The 18,630-nt window shown below is 31.9% G+C and overlaps 2 protein-coding genes across 2 annotated transcripts; one reads left to right on the top strand and one right to left on the bottom strand.

Moving 5' to 3' along the window:
* The first annotated feature begins 7,379 nt into the window (after nt 1-7,379).
* Nucleotides 7,380-9,899, top strand: LOC100527062 (DNA-directed RNA polymerase III subunit RPC9a-like). Its single transcript, NM_001251172.3, has 4 exons — nt 7,380-7,599; nt 8,242-8,364; nt 8,449-8,539; nt 9,590-9,899. The coding sequence occupies exons 2-4, from the start codon at nt 8,251-8,253 to the stop codon at nt 9,718-9,720; spliced, it is 336 nt and encodes a 111-aa protein (NP_001238101.2). The 5' UTR covers nt 7,380-7,599; nt 8,242-8,250; the 3' UTR covers nt 9,721-9,899.
* A 604-nt stretch (nt 9,900-10,503) lies between these two features.
* Nucleotides 10,504-17,226, bottom strand: LOC100792228 (dol-P-Glc:Glc(2)Man(9)GlcNAc(2)-PP-Dol alpha-1,2-glucosyltransferase). Its single transcript, XM_003529045.5, has 9 exons — nt 16,856-17,226; nt 15,166-15,296; nt 14,970-15,058; nt 14,014-14,344; nt 12,444-12,711; nt 12,148-12,285; nt 11,854-12,058; nt 10,937-11,079; nt 10,504-10,854 (listed from the first exon to the last, which is right to left on the bottom strand). Exons 2-9 carry the CDS (start codon nt 15,253-15,255, stop codon nt 10,595-10,597), a joined length of 1,524 nt encoding a protein of 507 aa, XP_003529093.1. The 5' UTR covers nt 15,256-15,296; nt 16,856-17,226; the 3' UTR covers nt 10,504-10,594.
* Nucleotides 17,227-18,630: the final 1,404 nt, after the last annotated feature.

Below are 18,630 nucleotides of genomic sequence, written 5' to 3'. Positions count from 1 at the left end.
AACCAATATTACATATAGTGTTGTTGATACATTTGTAGTACTTCTCTTGGGAGCTATTGCTGGAATTCTTGGAAGCTTATATAATTCCCTTGAGGATACAATTGTTCAGACTTATAGAATCATGAATGACAAGGGTGTCATTACTAAGAATGAGGCTTTCATGACTGAAGTGGTGTTTCATAACCACATACTTATTGTAACAAACATAGTGGTAGCCATAAAAAAGTCTTCCCTAACACAAAGCAACACCTCTGTTTGATAAGCTTGCATTTGAGAAGACACAACAAGCACTAGGTGAACATGTCCCTATCCTACAACTAGGAGTTGCTTCTTTACCTTGACTTGTGGAAGATATTTGTTTCTCATATATAGGATTTAACAACCTTCTTGTCCTGCATTTCATTTGTTGTAGCAATGGTGCTTATTGTTTGAAAGTTAACTATCACCTTGAGGACAAGGTGCTTTTAGATGGCATAGGGGATGATAGGAAAGGAACCATGGCCCAATAGGATACTACTGTGGACATTAATAAAAGGCCCAAAAGGAAGATCACTCCACCAAAGCATCTAGAAGATTATGTCTGAGGAAGCCATATCTAATTCTATTAGAAGGAATATTGTGTTGGCACTGTAGTATTGGTTGGCTCAAATTTTTTAAATATTCTTGTTTGCCATTAACATTTTGTTATTTGTCATTTTTGTATTTTGTTATTTTCAGCATCCATGTATGCTATATATATATCCTAAATGTAAGAGTATGAGGTAGCGATAAAATATTATCTCCATTAATCATCTTTTATTCTTGGGAGGTCCCTAATCCCCAAATTCTAAGAATTTGTCACTGTGATCCTAACACATTGTTTAAGGATCACCAGAGCAAAATGACTTGTTACAAGAACATAGACAACTCATTCAATATCTAAAAAATTGAATTCAACCTCGTACGATTACCATAACGACTAGCTCTTGATCAAGTCTATAAATTCATCAAATTCGAAGGAGCAACTTGTAAGGAAGACTTGTCAAAATAGGGCACATTTCCCTGTTTGGGGTTCTTTTAGAAAGAATTTCCCAAACTAGGGCTGTTTTGGAGGTATTTCCCAGGGGGTGTTGTTTTGTATGTAGCTGGCCATGCATGGCGCCAGTGCTGATGGCGCCTTCGACAGGGACGAGCCACGTGGCCATGGAAGCACCATTCCCAGCAGCGCTTTCCCTTTTGCTGAGGTGGCTTTGGAAGCGCCAGCAGTAGTGGCGACTTGGTGAACGCGTAGCCCTAGGTTTAGGTTGCAGCGTTGCAAATTGGCCTGCAATAGGGAAGCGCCAGTGGTGGTTGCGATTTTGGAAGCGCCATTGGTTCCTGCGACTTGCATGAAAACGTCAATGGTGATGGCGTTTGAAGGTGTTTAAATACCTGAGTCTTGTACATTTGTTCTGCGTTTTCCCTTTGAATATTTTACTTTCATTTTCGTAGCTTTGGCATTTTGGTGACTTTGAAAATTTCTGTGGTATGAAGCATTTTTTTTAAAAAAATTATATTAGCTTTTTTTTTTTCTTCAGCGCTTTCCCTTTGAACATTTTGCTTTCATTTTGGTAGCTTTAGCATTTTGGTGGCTTTGGAAATTTCTGTGGTATGAAGCATTTTTTTTTAAAAAAATTATATTAGCTTTTATGTTTTTTCTTCAGCGCTTTCCCTTTGAACATTTTGTTTTGGTTTTGTTAGCTTTGGCATTTTGGTAGCTTTGGAAATTTCTGTGGTATAAAGCATTTTATTTTAAAAAAATTATATTAGCTTTTATGTTTAAAAGGCTTGTTAGTGTGTGTTTAAATGTCAAAAATAAACAGAAAACTTGTGTAACGATGTTTATTTGAAGAAAATATTTTGAATATGAAATTTGTATTATTTTTTTAATTAAATTAGGTTGGTGTTGATGAACGTTTGAACTTTGAATTAAAAAAATTTATAGATGATATTTATTTGAAGTAAGTATTTTGAGTAGGATTTTTTTTTTTAATATGAAGTTGTAGTATTTTTTTAATTAGATTAGGTTGGTTTGTTGGTGTGTTAAAAATTTAGAAACATTGAACTCGAAAGTGTTATTTGATGCTTTGTTTTTTCTCGTACTACAAATATTTTATTATATTTGTAGTAATTTTGTAATTACCTTTTTCCATTTTAAAGTTATTAATGGTTAAGATTAATTATTTATACTACTAACTTCGTTAATGAATTATTAAATTTTCTGTTAAAAATGACTATGTTGAAATTGTTCATTTTTTATAAGTTTGTCCCATAAAATTAATTTGAAGTTAATTAAATTTTTTTAAAAGAGAAATTGAATGTGAAGTTCCAATAATGAGATCTTTTGTGATTATATTTTATTAGTTTTGATTAAAAGTTTTATAAAATCGTTTGTGCTATTTAAGTGTGTTGATGTGAAATTTATTTAAAGTTAATAATTTTAATTACATCTTGATTAGTTTAAAATTACTACATTGAAATTGTTAATTTTTTTAAAGTGTCTTAATGTGAAATAGATTTGAAGTTAATTTTTTTTTAAAATTAAGTTTTATTTTGAAGTTTCAGTAATGACTTTTTGTGATACCCATTTTGTAATTTATTTGACGTGTTAAAATATTGTTTTTGTAGGTACACGATGAATTCGGTTATAACAGTGTTGTATTTCAATGGAAAGGTATATGAAGATAATGATGGTGTAATATTTGAAGGCAGTAAAAAAGCGATTCAGATTAAACGTGGAATTATTTTCAATGCTTTGAAGAAAAAAATTGGAGATAAGGTAAAGTAACAAAATAATGAAATTATTTCTGCTATTAGCTATAGATTTTTAGTGTCAGGAAAATATATTGCCTTGCAAATTTGTGATGATGAAAACATTGAAACAATGTTGGAAAGTTTTAAACAACAAAACCAAATGTCAGTTCTATAATTGTACATAGAAAAAGATGTGGCTGGTGGTTCAATGTTTCATTCTGCCAATTCGCTTACATCATGTGGAAATTATTTATCTAATGATGAGACACAACCGGTAACAAATATGAGCAATTTACATATTGACGAAAACGACGATGATGATGATGATGATTATCTTGTGTCTAACTCATACGTTGAAGAGTCTTTAGACAAAGATGACAGTGTTGACGGTATATCTGATACAAACGATGAAGTCATCAACATTCCTCAACCAGTAAGAATTGTTCACCCAGCAGAAGGTATAATTTGTTGTATAAAAAAATTAGACAATACATTTATTATTTGATGACAATTGTATTTAATGCTAAATAAGTATTATTTGTTTTTTTATTTTATTTTGAACTGTTAGGTGCACAACGAATTGAAAATCCAATTTGGAATGATGCCTTACATTATAACAATATCAACTGGAGTTATCCTGATGAGGAGGACATTTGCGGTTTGGAGATGCCGTCGACCTTTAATGTTGGCCAAGAATTATATGTTGGCATGAAATTTGATAGTAAAGATGCGGTTAAAAATGCAGTCAAACAATATGTTATGAAGGTGCATCAAAGTTTCAAAGTTGTTGAAAGCAAAACGAACAAGTATGTGGTTTGTTGCGTGAATAAAAATGCAGAGTGTCCTTGCCCTTTCTATATGAGGGCAATTTTATCTAAAAAAACAGATACGTGGAAAGTCACACAATGGGGTGGACCACACACATGTCTGAATATGACCATGACACAAGATCACGAGAAACTTGATTCAGATTTAATTGCCACTTGTGTAGTAGGTACGTATTTTATGTTCATTTTTTGTTAATTATCATTTAAATTTTGTTATGTTATTGACAGGCATGATCAAAGAAGATCCATCAATAAAAATTTCTTTGATTGAAGAAAGGATTAACAGTGAATTTGCATACAAGGTGTCGTACAAAAAAGCTTGGTTGGCGAAACAAAAAGTCATTGCAATTGAATATGGCGATTGGGATGAGTCATATGCGAAACTTTCGTCGTGGCTAACATACATCTTTCTATATAAATACGCAAGCACGGCAGGTCCCCACGCATACGTGCTGCACTGTTCAAAGTCACGTAAAAATTGTAGGTACCTTAAGGAAACTCTGCTACTACTTTTGTTAATAAAGAGGACACCTCCTATGAATCGAAGGATCCACGCACGGGTAAACCTTTGTAATTGCTCAACGTTATCCTCATCAATATTCATGTGAGAAAAATGGTGAGCCAACCAACTTAATTTGACGACACTGCCTTCAATTTCGCCTTCCTGTGGTCTGACTCCTAATAATCACTAATTAAGACCGCATTTATCTTTAGATATCTCATCTCCATGATCCAATAAAACCCAAATTGCCGAAGCAAAGGAACAATTTCCTCTGGTATTTGTTCTTCACCTTGATACGTCGGGACTGCTCGTCTGATGTGTAGTTTTCTGTCTGGTTCCCCAGTCCAAACATGTTCTAAAACATGCTTGGGTTGCATCCACAACACGTCACAATCAATTGGATCAGACCTAGTTTGTATACTTGATGAGCATGACGACGAAGATGTCATTGATCCTACAAAATAAAATATAATACAATTAATTGACAATAAAATTTATACATTAATTATACATAAACAAATTAAGTATATTTACAAAAAATTAATTAAAATAAATAAGAAATTATATTTTTTAAATTTCAATAACAAAATATATTATATAAATAACCTAATTCATATATATTCTATAAATAAATTAAATTACAAACAAATATAAATTTAAATATATAAATTAATGACTTCAAATAATTACGAGTAAAATAATTTAACATACAAAATCAATAATTTAAAATACATAAAACTATTCTAATTTAAACATAACATATGAAACTAATAATAATAACTAAAAGTAACGTAATATAAAAAATTTAATTCTAACCTAATTTAAAATTACTAATTTACACTACATAAAATTATTCTTAATCTATCATAACAAATATTTAAACTAAATGTAATCTACCATATACAAAATTAATGACTTCAAATAATTACGAGTAAAATAATTTAACATACAACATCACTAATTTAAAATACGTAAAACTATTTTAACTTAAACATAACATATGAAACTAATAATAACTAAAACTAACGTAATATAAAAAATTTAATTCTAACCTAATTTAAAATTACTAATTTACATTACATACAATTATTCTTAATCTATCATAACAAATATTTAAACTAAATATAATCTACCATATACAAAATTAATGACTTCAAATAATTACGAGTAAAATAATTTAACATACAACATCAATAATTTAAAATACCTAAAACTATTCTAATTTAAACATAACATATGAAACTAATAATAATTAAAATTAAAATTAACATAATATAAAAAATTTAATTCAAACCTATTTTTAAATTAATAATTTACAATACATAAAATTATTTCTAATCTATGATTAAATATTTAAACTAAATGTAATCTACCATATACAAAATTTAAACTAAAGCTAATCTAAACTTAATACGTTATGGTACCTAAAATGATTCCTAATCTAAAATTATTAAATTATGGTACCTAAACCTATATAAAAAATTTCAACTAAACTTAATCTATCATATAAAATTATTCCTAATCTACCATATAAAAAATTATTCCTAATTTATCATATAAAAAATTTAAACTAAATCTAATCTGTCCTATAACATTAAGAATTGAAACTAAACTATACAAAATTATTATCTTACACTACCTAAACTATACAAAATTATTATCTTACACTACCTAAAACCATTTTATTATCAGAATATAAACATCTATATAAATAAAAACATACAAAAGATTCAATATGTAACTTACAAATTTTTTACGAAAATGGAAGAACACCAACAAGAACAGCACCAACCAAGCAGTTCTCTCTTCACACAATATTTCACTCTCTCGGATAACAAGCAAACTCGAAAACGCAGGCAAACAATTGAAGGCCAAATGCAGTTTATAAACGAAAGAAAAAGCACGAAGCGCCAATGGCACCAACGCCTTTAGCAGGCACGAAGCGCCAATGGGAATGACGTTTCCTTGCACCTAAGTTGCCTAGCCCTACTGCCTTCTGCTGCCCTCAGCAAAGCGCCAACACCACTGGCGTTTTGCAATACATGGTCAAATCGCCAATCAGGTTAGCGCGTCTCTCCAGCAGTCGACACTTGTTTGCCATGCATGAAGTCGCCAGTTCTACTGGTGCGTCCCATGTTGGGTACGTGCAAAAACAGCACCCCATGGGAAATATTTCCAAAATAGCTCTAGTTTGGGAAATTCTTTGTAAAAGAACCCCAAACAGGGAAATTTGCCTCAAAATAGAAGGTAAAGGTCAATGTTGACAAATCCCCTAACTGAACTTCCTTAGCCAAAACACTATAGGTGGAGACAGTAAAGCCAAATTTGAAAGAGTGTTTGTCCACCCCTAGGAAAAGAACTCAATAGAGTGGTCAAGGGATTACTGCTTCTGAAGTTTAGTGGAAACGCAACCAGTAGTTGTGTGTGTCTAATAGCAAGTGTTACTAAGGGTGAAGTTTAAAGAGATTTTTTAAAAGAATATTTGGACAATGTCTACAAAGGCTTAGAGAATACTGGGGTGCAGTCTCAGGAGGAGATGCTTTTTGAAAAAAAATTGGATAAAGTCTTTATAAGCATAAAAATATTGAGATGAATTTGAAGAAATTTTTTGAAAGAATATTTAAAGAGCTTGCAAATGCTTAAAAAATATTAGTTGTAGGAACATGTGGAGACTTCATAAAAAAAATAAAGACTAGCTGATAATGCAGGTACGAGAAGTAATATTATTCAATTTGATATTTTATTTTTTTTTAAATATAATATTATCCTTTGATTTAATTTCATTAATATCGTTAGTGTCAATTTGAAAGAGAAATAATATCAATTTAAAAAATAATTAAAAGAACAAATTAAATATTTAAAACACATAGGATGAAATTGAATAATTAAATAATGTAAATAAAAAAAGAGATATTTTTTTAGTAAAATAATATATATATATATATATATATATATATATATATATATTGGACAGCAGCATTTGGGTTGGATACACAAGCAAAAAAAAAATTAAACTTACACCTTAAAATATATATGACTTTAAAATCGTAAATAAAAAAATTAAATTAAAAAAATTACAACTTAATTAAAAAAAATAAAAAAATAAAAAATCATAATGAATATTATAATTTCTATTTAAAATTATAACACTTACGACTTATCTCATTTTCAATCTTATTTCATTTTCCATAATAATTTTAAATTGACCCTGGAAAAAGCAAATTTGTTTTGCCCCATTTGATAAAAAAAGCCACCAAATGGCGCGATTTATTTCACTTGCTCAAAACGTCTCCTCTCCACGCAATAATTCCCCGCTTAAGCCCTCTCAGCAGCCTCCAAACGAAAACCCCAATTCACTCACCCCAATAACGTTTCCGATCTATCATCATCTTCTCCATAATCTCTCTGTTCGCGTCGGAAATTGAGGTAGATAGTGTCGTGTCGAACCAACGATCGAGAAGGAAAAAAGCGCTCCAAAATATACCATCGAGCATAACGGTAACAATGCACAAATTGTGCCTATATATCCCTCTTGTTTCATTTTAATGACTAGTTATTGTAGTTTATATTGTTGGTTCATGTTTATAATTTGAGGATATACCAACAATGGTTGACATAAGTGATAGTGACTTGTGTTCCTTAATCTAGTGGTCCTGGGTTTGAATGACTGGTCCTTGAATATGGAATAAGTTGTGCTAGGAGGAAAATAATCACTTTGTGTGCACTCACTTTTCCTGACTTTTCCTGATGAAGATTAGTCATTGCTTTCTTTGGTGGCTAATTCGTACCAATAGCATGGCCAGAGAAAAAAAAATAATGCGACAATATGATCCCCTCTGTCCCACATGTTTTCTGTTTTTGCTGAAATTTTTTAGCAATGTCCCTTGACAAATGAGTAGGGTTGACTCTGGATTGTATGTTTTTATTCATCTGGTTTGCCAATGAATGAAATTAGAATGTGATATGTTTGTATTTGTTGAATTGATTTGTGTGTGTGTGTGTGTGGGGGGGGGGGGGGGGGGGGGGGAAGCACTTATTTCAAACTCTTTAGATTCTGGCATTTGGCATAAATTGGAACCTGAATGAGGAAAATAAAGTGGATATTTCTTCATGTTAATGGAAATTATTGTGATTTTGCAGATATAGAAGATGGAGTTTTGCCCCACTTGTGGTAACATGCTACAGTATGAATTGCCCTATATGGGTCGCCCTTCAAGATTTTTTTGTTCTGCTTGCCCATATGTTTGCCTCATCGAGAATAGGGTAGGAATTAACTTTGGCCATTTCATGCTGCTTTAATACGTTATTAGCTGCTTGTTCATGGTTTGTGTTATTTTTACTTCACAGGTTGAGATCAAAAGAAAGCAAAGGTTGGTGAGTAAAGAGATAGAACCTATATTCTCTGAGGATGACATGACGAATGCAGCATCAACTGAAGGTACATTTCTTTTCTTTCTTATTTAGATAGATATTATCTTTGAGAAAATTATAGTTTAAGATGTCCCATAAATGTATTCAGAATTCACGATATATTAAGCACTGAGATGACCAATTAACCATCTTTGAATGTTGCTATATTTGGAGCCCAAATACACAAATTTTGCTAAATTACTAATGTCCTATGGTTATATGATACTGAGAGGCATACAAACAAAGGCATGACATAGAGCAGGAAGTTAAGTGTTTCAGTATGAACTCAACTTTTCATAGTAGTTCTAGTCTTTCACACATACTATTACAGAAGGGGGCAGGAATATAGCTAGGTTGTAGCATTACTAGCATATCTTTTCATTACAAAGCATAGCTGCTCTGGTGCTCGTGTTGGGCCCTGGCCTCCCATATCCTGGTTCTTATTTCTGGTCTCATGGTTCTTGCTACTGAGTCTTGAACCTCACTTCTCTCGTCACTCCTGGTCTTGCTCACACATCTCATGTTCAATAGCTCCTGATTCTATTGCATGTATTTTGAGTCATCACTATATTGCAGAAGTTTCTTCCGTCCTCTGTCCTGTGCCTTCAATAATGAATGTGGTAACACTGTAAGAGGAATTAACCAACCTTTTAATCTTCACATTGCTTGTTGCCTTGTTGAGTAAAAGCAAAGAAAATGGTTAGAACAAATGGAGTGGAGAAAAAGGCTCTAATTCTAGAATTGGTAATTTTTTTTTTCTTTGGAAGCTGAAGATGATCATGCTCCACTGTGTGATCGAGGAGGCAATATGCTAGAGCTTATTTATTTATAAAAGAAAGATACCAGTTGTGTGAACTAGCATTGATCATTGGAGAGATGATGTGGTCTGTTAGTAATTCCAATATAATTTAGCTTGAGTACAAATTTGGGAATATTGTTTTTATTAAGGGAGGCGGATCATGATTGATAAAAAAAAAAGGAATCATGACTAATTATGCGATATTTGTTTCTTTGTTTTTTCTTTATCAATTCCTTGTTCTTTTTCTCACCTTTTCTCACTCATTTCCTTTTCTTGTAGCGACATGCCCATTTTGCGGTCATGGTAAAGCTGCTTTCAAAGAATTTCAGACTCGATCAGCTGATGAGCCAGCAACTCTATTTTATAAGTGCTTGAACAATGAATGTAAGAAACAATGGCGTGAAGGGTGACTTCAAACATTTGCCGTATATTTTTTTAATTAATTGGCTGAGGATAGAAAAGCTTTCATTGTAATTGGGCTTATATGGAGCTAAGAGTGTTTGGATAGTTTTTACATTTTCGCTGATAATTATCAAAATGCTGCATTTTTTTCGCTCTTTATATTGTCGAAGTTTGTTTTAGGGATTACAAAAATGAGATGATAAGAATTCCTCTTGTTTAATATGAAAGATTCAAAATTGCCAATAAGATAAAAGTTAACATGGTTGTTATTCACTATTGTAATATGCTCAATTCACTCGGGTATTTCATATAATTAGGTTTTGATTTTTACAGTATGGAATGTGGGTCCACGTTTTCATATCAAATGTAACAGAAATGTAAAAGTTACATATTTCTAAAAAATAAAGATAAAAAAATGACGTTGTGTTTAGATGTTTTTTTTATTACCACACACTACCCCCCCTCTAAATCTGAGAAAAGTATCCAAATTCCAAATAGTATCCACATGTACCCAAATTAAGTACTTTTTTTTATATATTTTTTTGTGGTACATTACTATCCACACTCACTAGTCACGAGTATCCAATGCGTACTAGATACGAGTCCGTACCCGATAGGCCGATACACGTAAAACTAGAGTTTAGGAATATCCTACTTCAGAGTATACGCTCAACCTAAAATCCTAGTATTTACATTATACAGAAAGTATAAAATGAAAGGTGGTAACCATTAGAACTTGAAATTTCAAAAAGAAAAATTAATACTTTTCTTCAAGTAATTAACTAAGGAGATTCAAAATTTTACTCTTGTAAAAATGGGGGTAAAAGGCTAATAAAAAGGGCAGTTTCTGTGTTACAAATCTTGTTTTTCTGATGAATTGAATCACCATATAAACCTTTGAATTCCAGGCTCATGATCCCAATGGAATGGCCGAAACAGAAACATCATCATTGTAAAGATATTGACACCAATATACAGTGTGCCTGTGAGAATCCAACTTTGATCATCCCAATTGTTACAATGAAGCACCAGGAAATAGAATGGTATAGTGTAGTATCTGAACTCTATTAGTGGAGTTGGTACAAGAACAGCAGCAGTAGCCAAGAAGTATGCCAATACCCATATTTTACTCCTAAATTTTCCTGTTTGACAAAGGATGTTGTTAGTTATAATCCCACAAGCAGTTGAATCAAACACGAATGCATAGTATGTCTATGTACTAACCCAACATGTGGATCATAGAGAGCCATGAGCATATATAAACTGGGACTAAAAGATATTTAATTGGCCAGTGAGCCATGATAACTTTCCTCCAAAGATAAAAAGGGTAATGGCGATTATCGGCAAGCAGGTATGGATGAGCTACACTGCAAAAATTGAGAAACGCAAGTGAGCCAGAAGTTGAGATTAAACATGTCAAAGAGAATGCATTAGATTTTAGATATGGCTCTGTTTGGGTAAGCTTCGCAATGAGCACTTATAAAATAACAAAATAGAAAGATAAAATGGATTAATCTTCCCTCATAAGTTAAAATTAGTTTATCCATAAACTAATATATATAAAATCTCTTATTTAACTCCTAAAAAAGCTAATTTTAACTTATGGGAGAAGCTTAATTCATTTTAACTTCTTATTTCTTTTCCTACAAGTGATTATGAGAAACTTACCTAAACAGGGCTATAGTAAGTTAAATTCTTGTAGTAGAGATTTAGAACGAGTTTGGCTTCATGAGAAAGCGTTAACATTCATGCAAACTCAAGTGGAAAAGTTATCACTTGAAATAGATATAACTGCTGGACAAACTGTATTAAGAGACAATAAATAAGCGGGCCTGATAATGAACACCATAAGGACACCGGTTAAAGAATTAACAAAAAGAAGATTTTTATTAGAAATCATGGTGGGGGTGCATTGGTAATAATAAATGTTACATTTTCCTATAAAAACTTTCCACTTCTGATTAGCATTCTCCACAAGTAAAAAGTTGGAAAGTAAGATGAGCTTAAAATTTTACAGTATTGGAGAAAAACTGCAAAAGCAGTCTATAAATTCACCACCACCAGAACATGCATTTAATAGTTAACAATCAAAATACAGATTCTGCTAGCTAGTTTACGTAGTCATCTGAGTCTGACATCACCTGAAAAAGTGTACTGAAAGCAGGCCAACAACAAGGGCCAGAAACATCTGAAAGTAAAGAAGGGGCCTACTCTTCCGAAACATCTGAAACAGGTCCACAGCTTGAGTGATAGTGAAGTGCATAGGAGCCTGAGCCAATACAGAAACCAGACTAAAATAAAGCATCTGTGCAAAATGTGGGGTAACTGCATGCGCTTCTTTTGCACCTGCAGTGTCAGTGGGATATGTGTGAGGAAGAAGAAGGTCTTAGTGGCCCCAAAAGATCACAAGGGAAAACAAGAAAAATGAATGTTACCCAGAACAACACTTCCATTCCAATAGACAAATAAAAGAAAGGCCACCACCACCATGAGATAGGGACTAAATGAAATTAAAAGCTTCCACTTCATGTACCATAATGTTAAAAGGATGGACCATATTTCATGAGCAAAACCTGCAAAATGATAGCAATAATCGTGTCCTATATATGTTGCAGAAAGTTGAAGGAGTGGGATGGGATTAACTTCTTGCTCCCTACAGTTATATAGTAATTTTATTTTCTTAGGAGCATAAAATAGGCTTCATGGTTTTCTTAAACATGTGAAAGCAAACCTGAAGAAAAGGAAGAAGAAGCATGTGAACTAGACGACGAGTGCTCAACGGTATCCCTAGATTTAACAATTCTTCGTCTTCTCAGATTGAAACCCTCTGTATTTGTACCAGTAGCATATGCCAACCCATGTTGGATAGATACATCCGACTCAGCAGTTTTTGTATGGTGCTTTGCATGAGTCACAGAAATATTTATGATCCCAGAGCATGCAACAAAAACCACCCATATAATATTTGTTTGCCGAATAATAACTGCAAACGCTCCAATCTATATGAATAAAATTTGGCGCATTACCATCATTATAAAATAGAATGACAATTATAATTATCTATGTATGCTGCTAAAAGTATCTGTAAACCTATACATCAAGAGTTCTGTTGTACAGACTAAAGTCAGAAAACCAAGAGATTAAGTGTGCGTGTGTTTGTTTTTCAGATTTTAAAAACTATTTTATAAAATGATTTCAAAAACTAATTTTTAGATAATAGAAGTGAGGGAAAAGTTGTGACAGTGTAATGAAGAAAATAAATAATCAAAAACTGAGAGTAGAAAACCAAAACAATTTATAGAATGACAAATATAATTATCTATGTATGCTGCTAAAAGTATCTGTAAACCTATACGTCTAGAGTTCTGTTGTACAGACTAAAGTCAGAAAACCAAGAGATTAAGTGTGCGTGTGTTGGTTTTTCAGATTTTAAAAACTATTTTATAAAATGATTTCAAAAACTAATTTTTAGATAATAGAAGTGAGGGAAAAGTTGTGACATTGTAATGAAGAAAATAAATAATCAAAAACTGAGAGTAGAAAACCAAAACAATTTAGAGATGTTCAGGTTTTTTGAAATTATAAACTAAAAAATAGATGTTATTTTTTAAAACAGTTCTCAAAAACTACTCTTATTAAATAATCCATCCATCCCATGATAAGTGTCGTATAAGAAGAAAAAATAAGTCCCAAAATAAGTGTCATTTTATCTTTTCAATGTAATATTAATAAAATGGTTAGTTTTGTAAAATTACTACTTTCTTTCATCTATTTATTAGCTTTTCTTGATCTGTGTAAAAAAAACATAGGATGACATTTATTATGGGACAAAGGGAGTATTTTTTTTTTCAAAAACCAAATAGTTTTCAAAAATAGGATTCATAGAGGCCCTAAGAAGTTTATAATCTAGAATTAACATACATGAGATAAGGGAGCCTTTCAAAAAATAAACAAGAGATAAGGGATAATAAAGATCCATTTGAACTAAGAATAGCTATGAATATAATGATAGAACTAATTCTATAAAAGTTGTTTTTTTTCTTTCTTTCTGAAATCAGACCATAATGAAGAATTGATAAAGTAATATTTTGAACTTAGTTGTGCAATAACATACAAACATACATATATGTGTGTGTGTGTGCATATATTCCTACAAAATTAAGAAACATAGGTTCAACTGTTTTAGAAGAGCCATGATATAGTAAAATAAAGGAACTTGGATAAAAAGTAATATACACAAATTAAAAAAAAATATCAATTTAAATATTTTTTTACAAAATTAAAATCTAAATATACCTTACCAATGCACTAAACCAGTAATGTTTCTTCAAACTTGCAAGATACATAGCCAGCACTGCAGTAACAGATGCAACATCTGTATAATAGAGAAAAGTGAAGAACCAGTGAAGGGGGTACAAGGATAGGACCACTGCATGAAGCATCGCCTTCCTATCATTAAGTGTTGGATTCAAGTGAGTAACTATGTCATATAGAATTACACTGCAGACAACTGCTAAGACACCATTAATTGATCGAAGAATTGCAGCAGAGCACAAGTCAGAAAATGAAGCAGCTTCTACCCAGTAAAAGCCTGGAAACAAAGCAGCAACATGGGCAAGTGAAAGATAGTACCTGCAAAATTTATTAAATTGCAAAGATCAACCTTGATATTTGATACTACATAATACTTTCGGTAATATTAAAGCAGAATTGTTTAAGTTTAATCTTAGATCCAGATATTTGAGCAGCACTTCAATAATCCATCAGAACCAGATAGTTTTCAATTATTCAAAGTGGCTCAGGTTCTTTCCCATAAGTTTTTAGGATTAATATAATACAAATATTGCACTGAGACTGTGGCATATCCCACATATTGGTATCCAGTTAATTGTTATGAATGATTTCATAGTTTCTGTTCTTCATCCTACAATATGCTTGCTTCATTCACTTTCATTTCATCAAACATAAGGAGTTTTTTTTTTGGTTAATGAAAGTTAGGGGGAGGAGAGGCTGCTCCATTCCAAGGACATGGCAAGCCACATGCTTCAACAAGGACAATACTGGCAGCCAAGGGAGATTGTTAGCAGTGAGAGCTGAGCCTAAGGTCTAAGCCTTTCAGGCAAAGTACTTCAACCATCTGTAGCTGAACCAACCCCCTTAGGCATAACACATAAGTAGTTGTATATAAGCTAGTGGCATCAAATTTTCCTGAATATGGGGCCAGAGGCAAAGATACCAAAGAGAAAAGAGAACATACAGGCCAGGAGGAGTGGTAATCATAGGGTCCCAACTTCCAAACTTTCCCTTGCAGTACTGCTGTGCCTGTGGTATATGAAATATTTCATCCTGCATATCATGGACATCAGTCATGTTGAATAAATGGAAATTTTCTTCAGTATCAATTTAAGTATCAACAACTGTCTGGTCCCCAGTTTAATAAACTTTTTTCTTACCATATATGGCTCAGGAACTATGTGATTAACCATTACAGTGGTAGGAATAACCCATAGGCTCACTATTACTGCAAGAGCTATTTTTCCCATTTCCCCCTCAATCTTCAGTAATAACAGGACCACAACAACAACTGTAATTGTAGATGTCAAAAAGTGTATGTCAATGTCTGAAAGTCATGTGCAATAGTTATGACACTGCATGCTCAAGCTGAACATACTAAAGCCTTTTCCTGAACAACCAAACTGAAGAAGCTATATGATTATGAACTGTATACCAGATGTAGAAATCACTCTTGTGAATATGAAATTAAATTACCTAAACTATGGAATACCACAAAGACATTTATATATCCAACTATCACAAGACAATAAACACAAACTAGGGTGCATTATATTGTCAAAGCTAAAAACGTACATATTTCAAAGGTGAAAGAAATATCTATGCTCCCAGCTAACAAGTAGGCATTCAAAATCAGCACAAACCCCAAAGTGCCAATTTCTAGTTAGTATGACATTATTCCTTTCAATGGCAAACCTTCTATGGAAGTCGTGATTTATTTGTTTCTACCTAAGTCAATGACAATAAGAAGGTTTAGGGGTGTGGAGGATAAAAGATGTAGAGTCTACGTGGGTTGTGTTACATGCATATAATACCGCAATTGATTGATGGTTTGAGAATTGGGGACGACCAAAAGTCCACATAAATCAATAGCTTTGTACATCATTGTAATCAGCATACACTTCAAAATTCCAAACTGATGAGTCTTGGTCTGTTACTTAGCTGATTACAACAGTACAGAAAATCAAAACACAGACACAAATGGAAGTCCAATAACCATATGCAGAAACCATGTATGTAGCATATCAGATAGAACTGAATTCCTTCCATGCCATCCAAAGACAAGTTTAATTTTTTCTCAAGAATTCTCAAACTAAAACTTTTTGTTTAACGCATCATCATACCCACTGATAACAATGTTTAACTTTTCATCAGAAGCCATGTCAACCAGTCCATAATTTGATGTTATTCCACAACAACGCCAATAACAATATTTTATATATAAAAAATAACAAAAATCAGCACTTATTAAAAATGCTCACTTCTCATTGCATTTACATGCAAATTTCTCTGTAAGTACTTATAGGAGAAAACAATACGCTAAAATGCATGTCAGCATCAATTGTTGTAACACCTTTGTTCTAACATCAATTTATGCACATTAACTTCTATAATCTAATTTCTCCAAAAGCTAAGGTGGTAAGTTGTTGATTTTAACTTATTAGCAAAGCTCAACTCATTTTACCCCCTTACTTTTTTTCTCCTATAAGTGGTTATAGAATAGTTGATCCAACCAGGGCCTACGTTACCACATTCCTCATCTTCCCAATCAATTAAGCTAATAAAAAATTTACAACCTCCAGTAAAAGCCTCTATTGTGCATTCCCTTAGATAAATAAAAAAAATGAAAATTGACATTTTATTGGAGTACCCATTTCCCCTCTAAAGCATACCCATACCCTATTAAGTCCATTTGCAAATACATTACTAGTTCCTACACAAAATCTACAAAAGGGTTGTTGCAAACTGTAAATGTGAGTGATAATGGGGTCATAAAAGATTGAAAAAAGAAGAAGAAAGAAAGCAAATCAAGCTCCAACAAGGCATACCAAAAGGGTACCAAAGCAGTACCTGTACATTTGCAGAGAGAAGCGGGTGATGCGGAAGCGCACGCTGTGACCTACGACGAAGGAAAGTGGTGACAGAGAAAGAGAAAAGAACCAAATTTGCAAAAGGGGCGGTTGTTGAATTGAAGTTGGACGGTGTGAGAAATGTTTTCAATAAAACAGAACTTTGAAAAGGATGAACTGAAAAATAGAAAAAATAAAATAGGTTTGGAATCTGGAAAAGAAAATTGCTGCCCCAAATACTGTCTCTGGTGTTTGTTCAGTCAGTGTTCACAATCCTGGGATTTGGCTGGAATAGGGTCCCGCGGCTCTCTTCAGTCTTCAGTTTACACTTTTTTCTCACAAGAAAACAATGGTGGAACAAAATGGTCTTTTTTTCCGTATGTTTTTTTATTCTATAATTTTAAGGAATAATTGCACTTATCTTCTTAGTCCTTTCAAGTTGATATTTATTAATTTCAATTACAGTTATTTAGTCAAATAATTATACCATTTATTTGATATTTTTCTAATTTCAATTATTATTATGACAACGCCTTATAGTTTCTGGATTAAGATAATAGTAATTTGTTATTAAAGAATTATACTTATTTCCTTTCTATTCCAAAGTAGAAATAAAATACATTATTTATTAAAAACAGAAGTCTTCTTGATGTTCTCTTTGATGTGTGGTAATGTAGGGAGAAAGTATGATGCATTAAAGTATGATTTAAGAGATCTTTTAGGTGGATTTATCATATTGAAAGAGGAGATTATATCATTAATTATTATAGTTGAAATTTCATGAATGATCACTAATATAATTTAGTATGAGTTGACTTACTCTGAGTTCATAACATAGTTTTGGATACTAATTAAGGAGATTGTGTCATTAATCATTATGATTAGATTTTCTCTAATAATCAGTGACATGAGAATTGATTGAGACATAGTTTGAATACTGGATCATCAATCATTATAGTTGAGATTTTCTACCATGATTAATGACATGAGAGTTGAGTGAGGCTCATTCATAATATAGTTTAGGAGATCATGTCATCAATCATTGTGATTGAAAGATTCTCTCCAATAATGAGTGATAAATTTAATGGTATGAGCGAATTGAAGTCCCATTTATAATAGTCTAAGAAACTATGAATACTTAAATATATAGTGATTTGAGTAAGTAATGTTGATTGTGCTATTAATGTGTAACAAAATTAATTTTCAAAATAAAATTCAAAATTTGATTTAGCATTATAAATTATTTTTTTATTGTTTGTTTGATTTTGATTAGTTGGCTATTTTTATAATTATTTATTGGTTTATGGAAGGCCTAAAAAAGCTAAATATTTGTCATTTACTTGGCAAGTTTCTCTGTAAAGTTTAATCCAATTTTTTAAAAGTTTGATTATGTTTTTAGGGGATGTTAAATGTCAACTTTAAATAAAGGCCTATAAATAAATTAACGAACCTTTCAAAAGGCTAATGAGTCCAAGTCCTTAAATAAACCAATAAATAATTATAAAAAAAACTTAACTAATCAAAATCAAACAAACAATAAAAAAAATAATTTATAATGCTAAATCAAATTTTGATTTTTTTTAAAATTAATTTTGTTACACATTAAGTATGTGGTATGCTTTCTCAAGTTACTTTGCACTTAAAGTACTTGTAATTTTCTGGACTATATTATGAATGGAGTCTCAATCTTCCATACCATTAAATTATGTCACTCATCATTGGAAAAAATCTCAATCATAGTAATTGAAGATACACTTTTTTTAATCAGTATTCAAA

Source organism: Glycine max, chromosome 7, assembly GCF_000004515.6.
Source record: "Glycine max cultivar Williams 82 chromosome 7, Glycine_max_v4.0, whole genome shotgun sequence".
NCBI classification, from domain to species: domain Eukaryota; kingdom Viridiplantae; phylum Streptophyta; class Magnoliopsida; order Fabales; family Fabaceae; genus Glycine; species Glycine max.
This window is presented reverse-complemented; position numbering and strand designations above follow the sequence as displayed.

Excerpts from the sequence above, each read along its gene's own strand:
- LOC100527062 (NM_001251172.3), top strand. The coding sequence starts at position 8,251 with ATGGAGTTTTGCCCCACTTGTGGTAACATGCTACAGTATGAATTGCCC. Across the intron at positions 8,365-8,448 it reads TTTGCCTCATCGAGAATAGG|GTTGAGATCAAAAGAAAGCA; the intron begins GTAGGAATTAAC and ends TTTACTTCACAG. Across the intron at positions 8,540-9,589 it reads GAATGCAGCATCAACTGAAG|CGACATGCCCATTTTGCGGT; the intron begins GTACATTTCTTT and ends CTTTTCTTGTAG.
- LOC100792228 (XM_003529045.5), bottom strand. The coding sequence starts at position 15,255 with ATGGGAAAAATAGCTCTTGCAGTAATAGTGAGCCTATGGGTTATTCCT. Across the intron at positions 15,059-15,165 it reads TAGTTCCTGAGCCATATATG|GATGAAATATTTCATATACC; the intron begins GTAAGAAAAAAG and ends CATGATATGCAG. Across the intron at positions 12,712-14,013 it reads ATTACTGGTTTAGTGCATTG|ATTGGAGCGTTTGCAGTTAT; the intron begins GTAAGGTATATT and ends TTATTCATATAG.